The following is a 20,619-nucleotide window of genomic DNA, read 5'->3' as shown; positions in this document are numbered from 1 at the left end:
TGGGTTTCCAGGAACACATTTCCACAGGTGTGGCAATGATTGAGCTCACTAGGTTTTGTGCTCTCCAGACAGCAAATGACAACCAGTCTGTTGCATACAAATATCAGCCCTCTAGTTGGAGGGAGATGGTGTTCCTCATTCCCCCTTGTGTTTACATTCATGCTTGTTATTATTATATGGGTGTGAGCTGCAATGTGTTCTGTGTGTCTGAGATGGTTGCCAGACATGTGGGGTAAACAGTCCTGTTCAGTTGTGTATGCGTTCCATGCTATGTTGGTGTGAACTGTATCCTGTGCTGCTTGGATCATTTACTATGTCTGGGCTCGTTAGGTCCTTAGGTTCCAGCGAGGGACGATCCCCCTGCTTGCCGGCAGGTTTCCTGGGGTTAGTTGTCTCGTTAGTGTAGGGACCTGTGAGACAACGAGGACCCTTGAAGTGGGCTCACGGGATTAAGTAACTTGGCCAATCCATGAACCAATACCTCATACCTAATCTATTCCATCTGTTTATGCATGCAGGTATGCTTGGTTAATATCTCGGGTCATTTGTCAGCCGCTGCTTTATGCCTGTATTCCGCTCTTTGTCTAATCTACCCATCCCCTGGTTGTTGGATGCCTGGTTCTTGTTTGTTTGTCCTACCCGTCTGTTGGTGGGTGGATGCCCGATTCGTATCCTGTCTCCTTAGTCTGTTGGTAGGTGGGCGTTAGGGCCTGTTTTGTCTCTGAGAACTTGTTCGTAATTCAGTTCCATGTAAATAGGCGGCAGTTCACTAATGAATGAGTGCCTACTTACTGTGAAGGAAGGTGGATTGCTTGAACGATCCTCAGCCCACTCTGCCTCCATTCAGTCAGCAATGCTCGTCCCTGTATAAAAGTACAGGAACAATTATTGCTGGGATGACCTGTCAGCCATCTGTGCCGAAAGATTGTCCCATGTAACACCCTAACGAAAACCTCAGTTTTATTCCTCTGGCTTATCTTAAAGGAGATGTCCCGAGGCAGCAAGTGGGTCTATACACTTCTGTATGGCCATATTAATGCACTTTGTAATATACATTGTGCATTAATTATGAGCCATACAGAAGTTATAAAAAGTTTTATACTTACCTGCTCCGTTGCTAGCGTCCTCGTCTCCATGGAGCCGACTAATTTTTGGCCTCCGATGGCCAAATTAGCCGCGCTTGCGCAGTCCGGGTCTTCTGTAGTCTTCTATGGAGCCTTTCGTGCAGGATGCCGGCTCCGTGTAGCTCCGCCCCGTCACGTGCCGATTCCAGCCAATCAGGAGGCTGGAATCGGCAGTGGACCGCACAGAAGCCCTGCGGTCCACGAAGGTAGAAGATCCCGGCGGCCATCTTCAGCAGGTGAGTATGAAGACGCCGGACCGCCGGGATTCAGGTAAGCGCTGTGCGGGTGGTTTTTTTAACCCCTGCATCGGGGTTGTCTCGCGCCGAACGGGGGGGGGGTTAAAAAAAAAAAAAACCCGTTTCGGCGCGGGACATCTCCTTTAATGAAGTATTAACCCATCTACAAATGTATTGGTGTAACATCCTTAAATGTTGTGACTTTCTATGTTTTTCATTTGTTAAAGGGAACTTCTTTTCAGATTACCATACACATGCTCTCCCATAGAAGTCTATGGGAGAGCTCACACACAGCAATCTAAAAAGAGGCTGATTTACTTGCCGCTTGCAGCCTTTAGCAGGTCGAAAGTGCACGATCGGGAGTGAGAATAAAAAATACATCACCGGGCTCCCCATCACCTCTCCTAACTGCACAATAACTTAGTTTATGGTAATGTAGGGAGGTGATAGGTTCCCTTTAAGTTGTCTGATGAAGCAGCCTCTGTGCTCTAAAAGCTTGCACATTTTTCTGTTTAGAAGGTATCACTCCTTTGCACACAAAAGTATTTAACATCACAGAGGCTTAAAGGAGATGTCTCGAGGAAGCAGTGATTTTTTTTTTTTGCCCAATCCCCCTAATTAAACATACATTACTAATTACCCCTGTAAATGACTTTCCTAGCTGGTTTGTACTTACCGTTCCAGCGTTTCAGCAACTTATAAAAGTTTCCCCAAGATGGCCGCCGGCTCTTTCCCCGTCGCTCGCTGCAGCCCGACGTGCGCGCTCCCGAGACGCTGCCAGCTGTGTCTCCATGGCAACCGGACGCCCTGCAGCCGCCGACCAGACGCCGCGCAGCCGCCGACCAGACGCCCCGCAGCCGCCGACCAGACGCCCCGCAGCCGCCGACCAGTCACCCACCGCCAGGCAGCAGGTAACCGGCGCTAGCCCCCGGCTCCCCAGCGCTACGCTCCCGGCTCCCCAGCGCTACGCTCCCGGCTCCCCAGCGCTAGACCCTCAGCCCAGGTGAAGGCCCCGGAGCCCAGCGCTGGGCTCCGGGGCCTTCACCTGTCAGTGAACATCACCCCCGACCCATCACTTACCCCCCTGGCCCAGCGCTAGTTCCCCCCGGCCTAGCGACAGACCCCCCATCGCAGCGACAGCCCCCCCCGGCCTAGCGACAGACCCCCCATCGCAGCGACAGCCCCCCCCGGCCTAGCGACAGACCCCCCCGGCCTAGCGACAGACCCCCCATCGCAGCGTCAGCCCCCCCCCCGGCGCATCACAGCGACGACAGCCCCCCCGGCGCAGCGGCAGCCCCCCCCCTGGCCCATTACTTACCTGGACGGCAGGACAGCTGGATGGCAGGACAGCTGGGCGGCTTCTCCGGACGGCAGCTCCAGTTTCTGCACCTTCCTCTAACAGAGGAAGGTACAGAATGGCCGCTCCAGCGCGCTCCCGAGCAGTGACAGCTCATCTGCGCATGCGCAGAAGAGCTGTAGCGGGGAGCACACTGAAGCGGCTCGTGCTGAAAGGAGAAGACCGGACTGCGCAAGCGCGTCTAAAAAAGCAAGCTGCCAGCGAATTTAGACGGATCCATGGCGACGGGGACGCTAGCAACGGAGCAGGTAAGTGAATAACTTCTGTATGGCTCATATTTAATGCACGATGTATATTACAAAGTGCATTAATATGGCCATACGGAAGTGTATACCCCCACTTGGTTTCGCGAGACCACCCCTTTAAGAGTAATTCCAGAATTGCGAGTCCACTGGGGGTCTACTATATAAAGGCCCTTTTACACACAAAGATTATTGCTCGAAATTCGCTTAAAAGCCATCTTTTAAGCGATAATCGTTGTGTAAATGTGTGCCCATCGTACACTTACTGTGCACTTTTCGTTCATCGCTGAGTTCACCTTAGCTTAAAATCCATCGGGACTGATAAGACAGACCGCACGCTGAGTTCTCTGCAGGTAGCACTGATAAAATTCTTTCAGCTGCTGTCCCACTGGAGAACAATAATGATGTATTTAGAGAACAGACCACCCGCTGTTCTCTAAATACACACAAATGAAGCTAGTTAGCTACTAATGGGCTGATTAGCCCATTTAGTAGCTAATGCAAAATAATCGCTCAAAACTGTCAGTTTCTGACAAATTTGGAGCTATTGTCTCTTTATGTAAATGGACCTTTACTGGGCCTGAGGCTGTATTTACACAGGCAATTTTATTGTGTGAATTTTGTGCATTGCGAAATACACAAAACTTCCAGAGAACCCATTGTTTGCAATAAATGCAATTTTATGCGTGATTTTTCTCTCGCAGAAACTCTGTGAGATGAGAAAGTCACAGAATGTCCTATTTTTGGGGGATATCACTCACTATTTCCTATGGGAGGCAGAAATCACATTACACGCGCATGCAATGTACTAACTAGTGCAAAGTGATTTTCAGCATTATAATTATGGAGGCAACATGCAATTTTTAACGTGTGTAAAACTTGTATGTAGAGTTATGCGATGTGTTTTCCTCCCAAGACACATTACACTCGCAGAGAAATCGCATGTTTGCAATCACGACATCAACCGGAGTTCTGCACTATTAGGCTGGGTTCACACGGGGCGGATTACCGGCGGAAATCTCGCGGTTTGGCCTCAGCGCTGCTTCAAAACCCACGGCACTTAACCGCGGGTTTTGAAGCGGCCTGGCCGCTCGCTCTTCCGCTGCGGCCGGCGCTCCCATAGAGGAGAGCGCGGCCGCAGCCAAAGAGGAAAAAAATGAACATATTGCGGCCGTCAAATCTGCGCCGCAGCGCCAGCTTCTGCCGGCTTTGCCGTCCTGTGTGGACAAGATTTCTGAGAAATCTCGTCCATGTGGCTGTAATTTCGAGATTAGTATCCGCAGGCGGATTTTCCGCGGCGAAATTCCGGACGGAATTTCCGTGGCAAATCCGCCCCGTGTGAATCCAGCCTTAAACTACAGACTCTGACTTGTGTATATTCACCTACACTTTATTCTCTGATGACAAATAGGATAGATTCAGACCATTACCATGTAGTGTTAACCAAAGAGTGCCGTCTGACATGCAGGTTTTCTTCAGGCTTTTTAATGCAATTTCTGAAGTCAAAATCAGGTGTGAATCATAAAAGGAGAGAAAGTATCAAGGACGGAAACTACTTCTCTTTCTCGAATTCACTTCTCGTTTTGGCTTCAAAAACTGCATAAAAAACCTGAGCAGAATCTGAATGTGGGACAGGACAAATATTCAGTGCTTGATCAGCCAAAACTGCGAAAAACGTCGGCCTGTTGATGCATACAGCATTTATTTCTGATAGCATGTTAATTGCCTATTCTTTAGTGCTCAATTGTGGATACACATCCTAGTTCACACTAGTTAGTCACTGGCAGGCCTACCCTACTACATCCATAAGTAAATCCATGTCCGGTTACTGTATACAGTTCATCTTTCTTGCAGTCTAGGTTGTATATCAGCGCAGTGGCTACTAATTGACTCGAATATGTCTGTACTGAAAATGTTAATTTCCCCAACCAGAAGTGTAATAAGACAATTACACATAATTGTCAGTGTAGATTGCTTCTATATTTAATTTAAGCTTAGAGACATTAACCAGTCCAAATCTTTTCTTTCCTTCCACCATGTTACCTAATGTAGGTTTCAGAGATCTGCCTTTTGGCTTTTTACTGCATACTTCGGAATCAGTTCTTTTACCAGTTGCACATAGTCCGTTTTCTCTAGGCAGGCTACACATGCTTCTCCCCATCTGTCTAGTATCTTCTTCAGGTCTGCCACCTTCATCTTAGCAACGTCCATAGAGTTTAGATTTAGCTCCTTGTCTGTGTAACATAATATAAAAGTATAGTAGAACATATTTACAATCCCAGTCCATAGTATATATAATACTGTACCAGGAAAATTATCATCATACTACGGTATGTGTAACATAAACACTGACAAGCTAATTGTTCCCCTTACGCTTGTATCCAACTGTATTTTTTTCAGGTTCGCAAGTTAAAGGGACTACAGGTAGTCCCCGACTTGCAAACAGGTTCCGTTCTGGGAGCCCGTTCGCAAGTCCGTTTTGTTCGCAAGTCGAACAAATGGTTGTATGGAGGGGATCGCGGGTGGATCCCGCTCCATACAACGTCGGGTGCCGGCTGTTCTTACAGCGGGCACCCGGCGGCAGCAGTTCCGACGAGCTGCGCCGCTTGTCCTAACTGTTAACACTTTAAATACCGCTCTGACAGCGGTATTTAAAGTGTTAACAGTTCTGACGAGCGGCGCGGCTCGTCGGAACTGCTGCCGCCGGGTGCCCGCTGTAAGAAACAGCCTGCACCCGACGTTCAGGGGGCTCGTACAGCGTCCCATGATGAGATCGCGGGACGCTGTGTGGTTCCTAGGCAGCCGGGTACCTCCTGAAAGGCCCCAGGGCTGCCTATGCAGAGCGCCTATCAAGCGCACGGACTGATAGGCGCTCTGCATAGACAGCCCTAGTGCCCTTCAGAAGGCCCCCGGCTGCCCAGCAACCGCGATGTGACCGGACAGGCTTCTATCAGGCTTGATAGAAGCCTGCCCGGCCCCTGCACAGTATGATGTAATGCCATAGCATTACATCATACTGTGCAGGACAGATAGTTCGTATCTAGCGAAATTCGTAACTCGAATGTTCGCAAGTCGGGGACTATCTGTATAGTTCAATTTGTTTTATTAATTACAACCAGATTTTTAGTAATTAAAACCAAATAAAAGCAGCAATCAGTTGTTGAGCTGTTATTGGCTGCAGCCCCTGTGACGTCCCGTAAAGCAGGCGGGACTGCAGCTGTAAACACAGACCGGATTGGTGGACTGAGCTCCGGCATGGGACATAGCAGGAGTGGGAAGAGGTGCGTATATCACTATTTCTTTAGTTACTGCATGAGAAAAGGGGTTGTACCAAGATCTTACAATTCAGACAACCCCTTTAAGTTTGAAATTGTTATAGAAGGTCTGCAGTAATACTAAAGTGATTGCATGGCATGTAATTAGTTTATGGTTTCATAGGATATTTAGAAAATTAAAGGGGTTGGCTCATCAAGACAAACCCCTCTCCTTATACTGTGTTAGGGCATAAGGGCATCACAGAGAATGGTCTCTTACTTGGGACAGCCATCTGTAAGCCAGAACAGAGTGCAACTAAGCAGCTTCCACTCTCACACACCAGACCTGTTCATGTATTACATGGTTGGGCATTCAATTGAATAACCGCATATAATGCTGCATATTCTATACAAAACTGTGTGGAGAATAGAGATGAGTGAGCATACTCACTAAGGCACATTACTCGAGCGAGTAGTGCCTTAGCTGAGTATCTTCCCGCTCATCTCTAAAGATTCGGGGGCCGGCGGGGAGCGGCGGGGGAGAGCAGGGAGGAACGGAGGGGAGATCTCTCTCTCCCTCTCTCCCCCCCACTCCCCCCTGCTCCCCACCGCAACTCATCTGTCAACCGCGCCGGCCCCCGAATCTTTAGAGACGAGCAGGGAGATACTCGGCTAAGGCACTACTCACTCGAGTAATGTGCCTTAGCGAGTATACTTGCTCATCTCTAGTGGAGAACATTAACCTGGATAGTTATTAGAGAAGGAGCTATCTTGATGAAAGATAAGAGTTCAAGAGGGGCCTGGACACATTGAGCGATACAATATTATATGTAATAATCATTTATAACTTCAGAAGGGCTGTTGATCCAGGAATTATTCCGATTGCCAGATTGGAGTCAGAAAGGAATCTTTTCCCTTAAATTTCTACCTCATTGTTTTTTTTTTCCTTCCTCTGAATCAACACTGGGGGGTAATAGGCTGAACTGGATGGACATATGTCTTTTATAGAATCATACAATCATGGAATGGTAGAGTTGGAAGGGCCCTCCAGGGTCATCTGGTCCAACCCCCTGCACAGTGCAGGATTCACTAAATCATCCCAGACAGATATTTGTCCAGCCTTTGTTTGAACACTTCCATTGAAGGAGAACTCACCACCTCCCATGGTAACTTGTTCCACTCTTTTTTCAACCTTACATACTATGTTCATGATACAAAGAGAACCAAGAGGATTGGTTGCCATAGGCTCCACTTTCTGTCTGCTCAACTTTTCAATTTTTTATGCATTAGGATTATTGTCACTATGGTTGGCCCGGTCATGTACAAGGTCACAAACAAAGGAAATAAAGTTGTCCACTATGTTTATCAATCTACAGAATTTTCTGTGGCTTTTAACCCCTTATCATTGTAGCCTTTTTTTGTTTTTTCACTTTCATTATATAGCCACTTTCAAAAATCCTAACTTTGTTATTTTTCATAGGATACAGCCACATGAGGGCTTTTAGCAAAATGAATTGTATTCTTCAGTGGCGCCATTTAACGTACCATATAATGTATTGGGAAAGTTTAAAACATTTTTTACATAGTTCAAGTTTGGTAAAAAGTAATATATTATTCTGCAGGTAAATATGATTACAGCAATACCAAATTTATAGTTTTTTTTATGTTGTACTACTTTCTGTTGCCATCTTTTGGCCCCCATAACTATTTTACTTTTCCATCTTTGGGGCAGTATGAGGGCTTGTTTTTTTGCAGGATGAGCTATAGTTTCTATTAGCATCATTTTGGGGAGCAACTTTCAAATCACTTTATATTTAGTTTCCTTTCTTGGATACGGGGTGACGAAAAAAGCTCTAAGCTGACTCCATACTCGGTGACCTGACATCTGCCTCACGTGTATGGCTGATGTTAGGAAGACATTTTAAAAAGTCTTGTTAAAATCTTGCAAAGAACACAGGTTTTACTTTCTTTGTCAACTTATTTTGAGAAAGACACAGTTAATGCATGATCTCCTGGAACACATAGGTAAATCTTGCAATGTATGACAGTACAGGATTCAAGAAGATAATAATGGAGAAATTGCTAGGATTTTTTTATATTATGAGCATTTAGTTCAATGGAAGCCGTCCCTGCGGGATCTGCAGAAAAATGGAGAATGCTGCGATTTCTTCTGGCACGTTCGATCCGCACGCTGGTGAAAAAAATCAATCCGCATGCTTTATATTGCCCTGCGGATGCTAATTCATCCCTATGGGCTTCTAGATCTGCGGATCTCCCGTGTGGGAGACATGCATGGATATTAGAATTAAAATCTGCCCATGGACATTGGGGCTTAGACTATCTTCACATGTATTTATTAAAAATTTGCATTGTGAATTCCGTACCCAAAATCTGAATCTAACTAAAGTGCAATGCTAATGAATGGGGTTTTCAAAATTTCAGTGGTAACATGGTGTATAGCTTGTCAAGCAACACTCTTGGCAAAGGACAAAATCCACATTTAAGTCTGCCTCAAACTGCACATAATCATGTTGTGAATTTTCATTGTAGACTCTGATGCATTATCCAATGTCATTTTGCAATTGTTTTCAATGTGCTGTTTATAAATGTGCCTAAAATGTACATTTAGAAAGTGATAAGGTAACATAATGATACATACCATACTTTAGTTCACATATCTGGAGGTCAATCTTCTTCAACTTGTCACAGATTTTGGATACTGGAACGTGTGCACTCATAGGACGAGTAACCTCACTGAGAATTTTTGTAGCTGCATCACTTGTGGCCCCTAAATAATAACACTTACAAAACAGAGTATTCATAGAAAATATACAAGTACTTACACAAGAATTACATTCCAAATTAATACGGAAGGTAATATACAGGAAGCATTATAACATGTGTTTTAAAGAGCCCATAAACTCATTACCATAATCCCAAGGGGTTGTACCACCATCTAGATTTTATAGCATAGACAAAAGGGTCTACTGTCCCTGGGCCTCTATGACTTAGAGGCTTCCACCACCCTTCTCCCATCTTAGTGTGGGCTTGTATCATGATATTAGCTGTGATATTACCTAAGAAATAAAATAGCATTATTATTTGAGAAATACATATGGCACTGGGGTAAGGGTCCTTTCACAAGGGCGGAATCTGGCCGCAGGATGCAACACAACATGCAGAAAATTCCACACCAAAACCCCCACAGCTCCATGCAGGCTTCGATGCAGAATTGAAAATGGCTTTATTTTGCCGGCCATTCCGCATCCAAATATGCATATTGCCATGCAGATTTTAGTTCAGATTTCCTCAGCACAACTTCAGCTACGTTTTGCTATGCATCCTGCAGCCAAATTCCAAAAGGCCCCTAAAGTGCTTACTGCATGGCAATATTGTGTAAGTACTGTACGACAGTTTTTTTTTGCATTGTATGCGGTATTATTTAGGCACTGTATGGTGCCGTAATTGAGGTAATAATATGGCAGTATTATGCCCCATTTTCGCCTTTTCAAGAAAGTCTAAGAGAGGCCCAATATGTTTACTTAAGCCTTTATCCATCTCAGAATGGGGTGACATGATCAGGAACCCCAAAAAGTTCCCATCTGGAGTGAATAAAACACAGTCATATACAATTTTCTGCATTTGATATATTAATTTTCTCACGGGGTAATGGGAAAAAACTGACTGCACATATCTTCATATTTATTATTATGATATATTTATCGCAAGTAAAGGTAGGCATAACACATTAGATTAATGTCAGTAAGCAACGGCTAACCATATAATGTGTATGGGGGGCCTACTGACTTTCATCCAACAGCAGATACTGGGGGAAGCAGGGTTGGGTTTGTTGGATTTCAGCATGCCTTGTCCTTTTGTTCTCAGGACATTTAAGTCGATTCCAGATGAGTCTGACAGCGGTTTATTCCCCTTTCTCCATTGAAAACACATGCGAAGTCAAGCATGCTTTTGTATGGAGGAGTCAGAAGGAATAGTTTGCATTTGTCCAACATATATCAAGCTTAACACTTTTAAATAAGCCAATCGATAAGATAATGAAAGTGATGAGTTGTATAGTCTGTGAACAAGTAGCTAAAGTTCAAAGACATGAGCTCGTTCAGTCTTTTTTACATTCGCTTATACAGCAAATGCGAAGGAATGAACGATACTAAACGATGTTCTTTTCAATAAGCCAAAGATGTGTCTGCCTGTCTAAACAGGCTGCACAGGAGCGAACGAGCTAGCATTGACATCACTTGCTTGTTTGCTCGTTTTAAGCGAGAATTGGCTCATCTAAAAGGACCCTAAGCTATAAATGGAACATGATAAAGATACAAGCTTAATTGTGTGATAACTTTAGGGACAGCTTTATATATTTGTAGTGTTTGAAAATGTTTTGGAGGTGCAAGAATATTACTTATTTATAACACTAGATTGACCCGATGTTCGCTATGCGAACATAAAATGTTTGGAAAAGTGGTTGTTGTGAACCCCCCCCTCTTTCCATGCCGCTTCCATTCTCCTCCCTCTCTCTGTCTTCCTCCCCTCCCCTCTCCATGCCGCTTGTCTCTCCCCATTTCTCCATTCCGCTTCTCTTCCCCCCCGTCCATGCCGCTTCTCTCTCTTCCCCCGTCCATGTTATATATAGTTTTATGGGAAAAGGTTCAGTATAACTTGTACTTTATTCATTTATATCTCTGCACATTCTGAGCAGAACAGTCCAATGGGCGGTCCTATCAGTGATTGACAGCTACCCCTGTATGTACAGTCATACACAACTGTTAATCACTGATAAGACCGCCCATTGGACTGCTAAGGCCAGAATGAGCAGAGATATAAATGAATAAAATACAAGTTATACTGAATATTTTCCCCAAAAAGTCTACATCAAACTGCTCAGCTCCTCCTGCTCTATAACATAATGTCTGGAGTTTGGACAGCATGTTCGATCTGATAGAAGATTTTAGAAGTCTGAGTCTGGATCCTAAATGAATCTGAAAGACTAAGTCTGGGATCCTAATTAGTATGGGAATCAGGAGTCCAAATTAAAACTAGGATATTGCAGGTCTCACTTGGGGAGTCTGAGTCTGTGGTTTGATTTATTTTGAGTGCAAGCCTGGGGCCTTACTTAATTGGGGAGTAGAATTGTCAATCTGAATTAATTTGGGATCTGAGTTTGGAGTTTGAAATAATTTGGGCAGATCCTTAAAAGCTCCCTGACTGGTGTACAGCATCCTTCCCTATAATAACTCTATAGCAACTAATAAAACCTGTGAGAGACTCCCAATTCAAAAAAAGGCGGGACTAATGATGAAAATTTTGCACTGGGCCCACAAATGGGTCAAAGCGATCCTGGCTGCGTCTCACACGTATTTTTCCTGTGCAGTGATATTCCCTGTTTGGACAACTTCAACACGGCCCCATTTACTTTCCCTTTGCTTCTAGCGATCGGTTCTCAGAGGTCAAACCAATCATAAAGTAATGGAATATCCTGGTTATATTATGATGGGAATATTACTTTTATACATGTTCACCCACTTCAAGTCAACAATATGGCAGAGGCACTTTTTGACAGTCTGTTTAGCTAGGGCTCTATTAGCTTTGCATATGCATATGTACACTACATTTTTCCCAGTCCTCTTTAGAAAACTTGCCAAACCTATTCTAGCGTGGCTATGAATCTACATAAAGGGAGACAATTGCACAATAATCCATATTTAACACCTTCCCACTCCAGGACGTGCATTTACGTCCTGGAGCATCGGGGTATGTATGAAGAGAGCTTGCGCGGTGACCTCTCTTTATACAGCGCAGGCGTCAGCTGTTTATTACAGCTGACACGCGCGGGCAATAGCTGCAATCGGCCATGCGGCCAATTGCGCCTATTAACTTTTTAAATGCCACTGTCAGCGTTATTTAAATCCTCTGAATGATGTTCGGGGGTCCCGCTCGGCCTCCCCCGTGTTGAGATCGGGGGAGCCGTGCAGGTGTCATGGCAGCCAGGGGCCTTCTAAAAGGCCCCAGGGCTGCCTTGGGAGACTGCCTATCAAACTATCCCCATAGCCTGCTTGTCAAATTGCTGTAGCATTACGTCATACTGCAGGAGCGATCAAAGCATTGCATGTTGTAGTCCCCCAGGGGGACTTAAAAGCAAAGTAAAAAAAAGCTCCATAACGTTTTTTTAATTGTAAAAAAAAAAGTAATAAAATCAGCCCCCTTTTGCCATATCTATAATTCAAAATTATACTCATAAAATAAAAAAACATATTTAGTATCATCGCGTCCGTAAAAGTCTGATCTATCAAAGTAATGCATTATTTACCCTGCATGGTAAATGTCGTCGGAAATAAAAAAAAAAGAACGCCAGAAATGCACTTTTTCAGTCACCCTGTTTCCCGGAAAAAATGCAATAAAAAGCAATCAAAAAGTCGTATGTATTCCGAATTGGTACTAACGGAAACTACAGGACATCCGGCAAAAAATGAGCCCTCGCACAACTAAGTGGACGGAAAAATAAAAAAGTTATTGCTCACACAAGATGACCGCAGAAAATAATAAAAAAAAAAATTAAAAGTCTTTGAAAAAAAAGGAGTATAGTAAAAAAAAAACTATACAAGTTTGGTATGATAGCAATCGCACTGACGCATAAAATAAAGTTATCACGTTTTTGTTGCAGTTTGTGCGCTGTAGAAACAAGATGCACTGAAAGATGGCGGAATGTTGTTTTTTTTTCCATTTTACTCCATTTAGAATTTTTAAAAAGTTTTTCAGTACATTATATGGTACTTTAACCCTTTCTAATCCAATTTGTATCCCGATTTTCCTACAGTGCTTACTCTTTTTCTGTTGTTACACAACAGCGCTATATGTTGGCTAAAGCCAGTACTCATGAGGTGACACGTTAGCCTCCGACAGCAGAGAGGCTGGCAATATACAGTAAGAGAACCCCGACAGATGTCTTCCAACATCGGAGCTGTACAGCCTTAAATCATAATGTCTTCAGACGTCAGACAGTGGATTGGAAAGGGTTAAATAGCACCATTGAAAACTACAACTCGTCCCGCAAAAAACAAGCCTTCATACAGCGACGTCCATGGCTAAATAAAGGAGGTAGGATTTTTTTAAAGGGGGAGGAAAAAACGAAAATGGGGGGAAAAAAGGGTCCGCGTCATTAAGGAGTTAAAGGGGTTGTCCCGCGAAACAAAGTTGGGGTATACACTTCTGTATGGCCATATTAATGCACTTTGTAATGTACATTGTGCATTAATTATGAGCCATACAGAAGTTATTCACTTACCTGTTCCGTTGCTAGCGTCCTCGTCTCCATGGTGCCGTCTAATTTTCAGCGTCTAATCGCCCGATTAGACGCGCTTGCGCAGTCCGGTCTTCTCCGTGTTGAATGGGGCTGCTCGTGCTGGAGAGCTGCTCCTTGTAACTCCGCCCCGTCACGTGTGCCGATTCCAGCCAATCAGGAGGCTGGAATCGGCAATGGACCGCACAGAAGACCTGCGGTCCACCGAGGGTGAAGATCCCGGCGGCCATCTTCACAAGGTAAGTAAGAAGTCACCGGAGCGTGGGGATTCGGGTAAGTACTATCCGTTTTTTTTTTTCAACACATGCATCGGGTTTGTCTCGCGCCGAACGGGGGGGCTATTGAAAAAAAAAAAAAAACGTTTCGGCGCGGGACAACCCCTTTAAGGTATCACAGTATATTGAGGTCGTAGAAAGTACTAGTAATATTTGACTAAATAAAGTTTATTATTAACATTATTAAAATATGCTTCCTGTCCATATGAGCTAGTGCTGTAAGAACCCGTGAGTGTACCTTCCTTTTTGCTAGTTCTTAGAAAGCATTTATATTCCATTACCATATCTTTACAAGACATGATGCCAGTTTGCATATTCCACTGAGGATCAACATGTTTTGTATAGTACATGAGTTCTGTCAGGCGGCCAAGTGTGCTTTGAACTACAGTCTTTCAAATAGATGTGTTCAAAAACAAAGAGGTTGATTCTTACCAGGCGGTTTTCTTTTCCCGTAGCATCTCTGCATGTGTTGATTAATTCTCTCTCTATGGCTGCTGGAGTAAAGTCAATATTCCTTTCTAGTAAAGACTGGTAAAATCTGTGCAGATATTCCTTACAGACTGCAGAGAGAAATAAAAGAAGCATTTTTACATTACAGAATATGTTGATGATAATTATATTCTTATTTCTATGTCTTCATTTATCGTATGGTTAACCAAAATTGAACCTACACTTTAAAAAGAATTAGTTTAGGGAATAAGACATACTATAATATCATATGAAATGGCCAAGGAATCAAAGGGGAATCCCAGGACATTTTTAACTTTTGCTACTAATGAATAGATGACTGTCACGGAACCGCTGGGATCCCCGCTGTGATGAAATGATACTGGTAGATCTTTATTTAGTAAGTTATATTTTCAAAACCATGAGTGTACGACGGACGTAGTGCATTTACTCCCATGACTGTGCAGCCCCAAGAACCCAAAGGATCACATACCTGCGAAGTTAATCATCTTTTGAATATCATGTTTGGTATCCACTTGCAGGTGAATTTCTAATATGAAACATGGCAATTATAGCTTCCCTATTGGATTGCCTCCTAGGGAAATATGGCCGAAACATTAAATTGGGTTTCCATCTAGAAGACCTGCATATCTATTTAGCCAGCCTTCTGTGATGTTTTGAGGAGGATGGTGATGGTGGGATTTTAGAACTAAAGGCTGATCTTCCTTAACCAATTTTCTAAACACTTGGCAACCTTGGATTAACTACCTAGAAGACCCTGGACTACGGTACAATATATCATCTACCTAATAATCCCACCAGTAACCAGCTCCAGTTATTTACTAAGCTAAAACTAGGAAATTGATATGGATCCTTGATGATCCCATGTTTTATTCCCCTTGTTACCCCTTCCCAGTACTCTATATAACAGAGTCCAATGTTATTTTAGAAAAAAAAAATTAGCAATCTAAACAAGTAATAATAAGCCCCTGTGCAGGGAAAGAAGAATGTTACACACCATTACTATAGTTGTGAAAATTCTTAAAGGGGTTTTGTCATTAAAAAAAAAATCTACACTTACCTATTCCTCTCCAGACAGGCTTCTTACCGCGTCTTCTCCTCCCTGATCTTCTCCTGGCTTCTCCGGTCTCCTGGGTCCCTCACCTCCAGCGCCGTATCCTTTTTTTCCTGTTATGTAGCGCCCATTCTCGGTAGTCTCCTTCTTGCAGATCAGTGTGCGCTGCGTCACTAGTAACATAGTGTTCACTGCCTACCAGGGTATGCCGAATCCTATCCCAGGCTATTACCGAGCCAGCGCATGGACGCTGTCTCATCGTGAGTGGTCATATACTATTGCCGTGAGACAGCGCGCATGCGCAATGCGACAGTAGCCTGGCATAGGATTTGGCATTCCCTGCTAGGCAGTGAACGCTAAATCACTAGTGACATAGTGTTCACTGACCTGCAGGAAGGAGAATGTCGGCAATGTAAGTAACGTCACAGGAGGAAGAGGATCCAGCCGGCTGGAGGTGATGTGACTTGGGGGACTGCAGGAGACAAGAGAAGATCTGGTATGAAGACTGCCTGGGGAGGAAAGGTAAGTATTGATTTTTTTTTCTAATGATAAAACCCCTTTAATAAAAACCTGCTGGAACTGAACTTTATTTAGTAAGTTTCCTTGATTCTGATCAGGCTGTTGCTGTAAGGCCAGATCCACACAAACATATTTGTGCAGGGTACTACACATGCAAAATTTGCATTCGCAATATGCAATGAATAAAACACATTAATTTCAATGGGTTTGTTCACATAAGTGTATTTTGCGCAAAAAATATGGAGCATGCTCTATTTTTGGCTTCTTTCACACCAGCGTATATAGGCCGGCGTTTTCACAGCTGGCCGATATACGCTACCATCTGGTTCGTAGTAGCTCGTGAACGGGCGCACAAATCTACTGTTTGTGCACCCGTTCACACTGCATGGGCCCCAGCGCACATACGCCGAGGCCACCATGCCGTTGCCCCTTTCCCCTCCCTCCCCCTCGCAGGCTCACTTCTGCTCTCCTTCTGCTCGTTCTTTGCAATGGGAGGGGGCGGGTCAGAAGCGGAGCTTAGCTCTGCCCTGTCGCCCCCCTCCTATTGCAAAGAGCCAGCGGGGAGGAGAGCAGAGGTGAGCCTGCATGGAGGGAGGAGAGCAGAGGGAGGGAATTTAGCAGCCACGCTGCTAAACTCCCTCCCACCTCCGGCCGTTGTCATTGGCTCCCATAGGAGCCCATGCAGCGGCTGATGTATTCCAGGACCAGAAGATAGTTCTAGGACTATTTTTTGCGCCCGACGTAAAACCGCCCGGCGCTATATTGGCCGCCCAGACGCTTTTACGTCTCAGGAATACAGCCATATATTGGACGGCCATGAAAACGGTTGGCTGATATGCGCTCGTGAGAAAGAGGCCTTATTGTGTCTTTGCGCAGGGAAAGAGTACATATTAAACTAATTACACTAATTGCTTATTTCAAAGAATGGGAACATGATTGTGTGTGTTTTTTGCATGTGCAAATACATACAGTAAAGCATGCACATTTGCGAGTAAATACGCAGCGTAAATGTGCTTACGCCCGTGTGACACCGGCCTAATAGTCCAACCCTTGCAATACAACTGGAAACTGAAGTAATCACCTTAGAGTTAATACATAATAAAACACAGGAAGGAACTTTGATCATGACTTTCAATAGAATTACTCACATCTGTACAATTTGGAAACTGTGGTTTAAAAGCAATGTGCATTCCATATGTCCCTTTAATCTATGTATAATGCATTGAAGGTAGATTCACTCTTTAATCTCATTTTGACATCTGAAGCAGTAAAATGACTTGGCAATTGCCCCATTGAAGCTAACCGGCAAATCTTTATTGATAGCTAGAAGACAATGTAGAACAGAGTCTTTAGTTGAGACCAAAAGCCGGTGTCACTGGGGATGTTAGATCACTTTAATATGTGGAAGTCTAAAGTTTGTGTAGGTGTGTTCCCGGCAGGAAACTCTCCAGAGCACATCATGTATGCAGCTTTCCCACAGCTGGAAGCTCTGCTTCTCATGTGACCAGCAAACTGTATTCCGATTCCCACTGTGTGTCACTGGATCATGCTGACTGATGGCCAAAGCCTTTTCACATGACAGGATGACACTGCAGCAGAAACTTTTAATTACATTTTCCGGGGAAATACATGGTAATCAGTAATATAGATTCAGATTGCATTAATAAAAAATTGCACCATGCTCTATTTTACTGCAGATTCCGCGCATATGAGCTCCATTGATCTCTACGGATAAGTTCGATCCGCAGCGCATACACAATTATATTGCGTATGGAGGCAGACCATGCAGGTCAGAGTTTGGGGAGCAACACACTATCCAGACTGCTGTCTGCAACCTCCGCTTATTTTTCTGGACTCTTCCTCCACAAGAATAAGGGTTTTTTTTAAAGCGGTTTATACTACTTACGAAAAAAGTAGTATAAAACCAGTCAAGCCAAGAGAGCAGCATCCCGTTCTGAAGGCTCTCAGAACCGCTCTCACCACGACAGCACATGAGATTGTTGCCTGGGCGGTCGTCTGGGTGATAGAAGGGTGTTTCCAGGGCGTTGGGCAGTTTTTTGATGTCATTCTTTGCTTGCAATCGGTTTTCCGCACGAATGATACGCTTTACATCCGAGCGGAAAACTGAGCATATATGCAACCATATACAATTTGTTTCTGCGATCATTCTTAAGTCTTCCGCATGCGGAATGCAACCTGCTCGTGTGAGTCCAAACAAATTATTTTCTGACTATTAGGATTCATTTCCACGGACATATGCGTAAAACAGTGCTGGTCATTTTACACATATGGAGCCCTTTCTCTCTGCGGGCACGGACTGCGTATCGACCAGGTATGCACTGCGCATGTACGGGTATCTGACGTCACGGTCAGGCGCAGTGTGATTTTTTTTCTTTACACAGATTGCCCGCTCTGTTCAGAGTGGGGATGTGTTTTGAAATGCTGTCCTTTCTCAATGCTTGTGTAGGGGTTGCGTTTTGATACAGAGCCCATAGAAGTACTCTGTATTATATGCAGAGAAATAGTGCGTGCTGCGATTTATTTCTCTGCCGTATGTAAACGCTGTGTACACACGCTGGTGTGCATGGGCGAATGAAAGTCCCATGACTTTCATTGCCTCCATTCACTGCATGTCACGCGGTAAAAAAACGCCCGTGGACATTAGCTGTTAATGTAGGTGGTGCTACAATAGGCTGTTCAGCTCACACTTAATTGGCTAAAATGTTAGCTCTCTACTAAGAGAATGAGAGAAATGGGGTAATGGAATCACAACAGAAGATAATCATTTCTGACAATGTCCCCTTATTCTATACAATTTTGATTAAGAATGTTTTGCAGAAAGTATATTATATTGTAAACACATAGAAAAATAACTCCAGTTTGTGAATCCAAGATAACTCTTAAACTCATTACACACCATACATTGGGTCAGAAAAGCAATCTTTTCTCCTTAGGGAGAGCACCTAGACGGTGAGTTAAGAGACTCAAAAGGCCATTCATGCTCCTCTGGGTAATATGCCAATAAGGGAGATGGAATAATTCCTGCACAGTGCCACCTATTGGAAGGCAGCATTCCATCAAGCCAAAGTCGGACTCTTTATACAAGCCTTGCAACAATGATGGAATTAAAAGCAAAGCCAGACTCCTGCTTTACCCTGGTGAAGGGCAAATACCCTGAAACAGCTGTCTGTGCATGGAGTCTGGTTTTGCTTTTAATTCCAAGTCATTGTTACAAGGCTGACTTTGGCCTGAAGGAATGCTGCCTTGCAATAGTTGGCACTGTGGAGGTATTATTCCATCTCCCTTATTTATACCATACATTAAAACACATTTCCAGAGCACTTGTACAACAGGGTTAAACAAACTACATTAGTTAAACATCCAATTTTGCTATTCTCTGCATGCAGTCTAGTCATGTGTCAAACTGTCATCTATGTTGATTTTTATCAAACCAGGGAGAAGAGAAATACTTTCTCAAAGATGTTATTGCACATAGTTACTATACATAAATATTAAACTACACCATGAAGTTTTCGGCTTTGGCTGAAATTTCCCCTAAAGGCAGCTACATTTATAATCAAATGCTATTTTCAGTAAAATTAAGCAACTTTACTTAAAGGGGTTTTCCCACAAGTTAAAATTACTTCACAGCCCCTCTGTCCTTCCTGGTTGTCGTTGGAAGGACATAGTGCTGCGAAGCAATTTTAAGTAGTGGGAAAACCCATTTAAGTGATTTTTGTGTCAGCATAAAAGATATAATCAAATGAGTGTTTATTTGTTTGTCAGCTCATTGCTGGGCATGTTTACATGGGGCAAAGGCCAGGAATGGACATTTTTTTTGAATAGTCATCAGGCCATGTAAGAGGGCTTTAAAGCTACGTACACCTTTGTTAGCTATTTTTTTAAGTAACACATTTTTAAATGGAAAAAATATTTGCATTTGGGATTACATTTTTGTAACCATTTTCTCCTATGCTTGCAGTGTACAGATCTTTGCTACAAGTTAGAAGACTGAATTTCCTGCAAAAACCATCAGTCAGACTGACCTGGTTAAAAAGTTCTCCATCTGGGGGAGGGTGTTCTTCATGGCCCATTTACTGCGGGGGAGGGGTATTTTATATTCAAAAGTATATAGCCAGGAAGGAGTGAGGTTGACGATAAGGAGGCTTTTATTATAGAATAAGGGATTATTCATACATCAGTATTTTTTATCAGTATTTTGTAAATATGGGAGAAATGCAAATCTTTCCATTATACTTTCTCTCCACTCCTGGTTTGGGCTCACAAAATACTGATGAAAAATATGCCTGTGAGAAAATAATCAGCCTTAACTGATTATTTTTATTATTAAAAGGGGGTTTCCACAACTTAAAACTACTTCCCAACCACTCTCCTTCCTAGTTGCAGTTGCCAAGGACATGTGACTTTTGCAGCCAATCACTGGATTTAGAAGGTCACTGCTGTTGCCAGCAGTCACATGTACTGGCCAGCCGCAATCAGGAAAAAGAGTGGTTGGGAATTAGTTTTAAGTTGTGGTAAAACCCCTTTCATCTGCCTGCAAAGTTCCTTCAGTCAGCACTGCTGTATGCTTGTAATTACAAGGGCTGGCCACTGGGGACCAGTCGGCTAAATGAGCCAGTCCCTTCTCCCTTGCAGCACAGTATTAATTTTGTTTACAGCTCTCTCTCTCTCTCTTCTTTGCTGTCTCCATTGCCCAGGGAAGGGGCTACAGCGGGACTACAGCAGAGAGAGCTGTAAAAAAAAAACAATACTATGCT

General features: G+C 43.8%; 1 protein-coding gene across 1 annotated transcript in view; it reads right to left on the bottom strand.

Moving 5' to 3' along the window:
- Positions 1 to 4,917: 4,917 nt before the first annotated feature.
- CDNF (cerebral dopamine neurotrophic factor) overlaps positions 4,918 to 20,619 on the bottom strand; it is a 34,147-nt gene continuing 18,445 nt past the window's right edge. The window contains exons 2-4 of the mRNA XM_066592024.1: positions 14,233 to 14,360; positions 8,873 to 9,014; positions 4,918 to 5,193 (exon numbers count right to left, since the gene is read on the bottom strand). Of these exons, the coding sequence (XP_066448121.1) occupies positions 5,015 to 5,193; positions 8,873 to 9,014; positions 14,233 to 14,360 (449 nt within the window). The 3' untranslated portion in view covers positions 4,918 to 5,014. The remainder of the gene's footprint in view (positions 5,194 to 8,872; positions 9,015 to 14,232; positions 14,361 to 20,619) is intronic.

This window comes from Eleutherodactylus coqui, chromosome 2, assembly GCF_035609145.1.
Source record: "Eleutherodactylus coqui strain aEleCoq1 chromosome 2, aEleCoq1.hap1, whole genome shotgun sequence".
NCBI lineage: Eukaryota > Metazoa > Chordata > Amphibia > Anura > Eleutherodactylidae > Eleutherodactylus > Eleutherodactylus coqui.
Note: the sequence above shows the minus strand (reverse complement) of the source record. Positions and strands in the feature narration are given on the sequence as shown.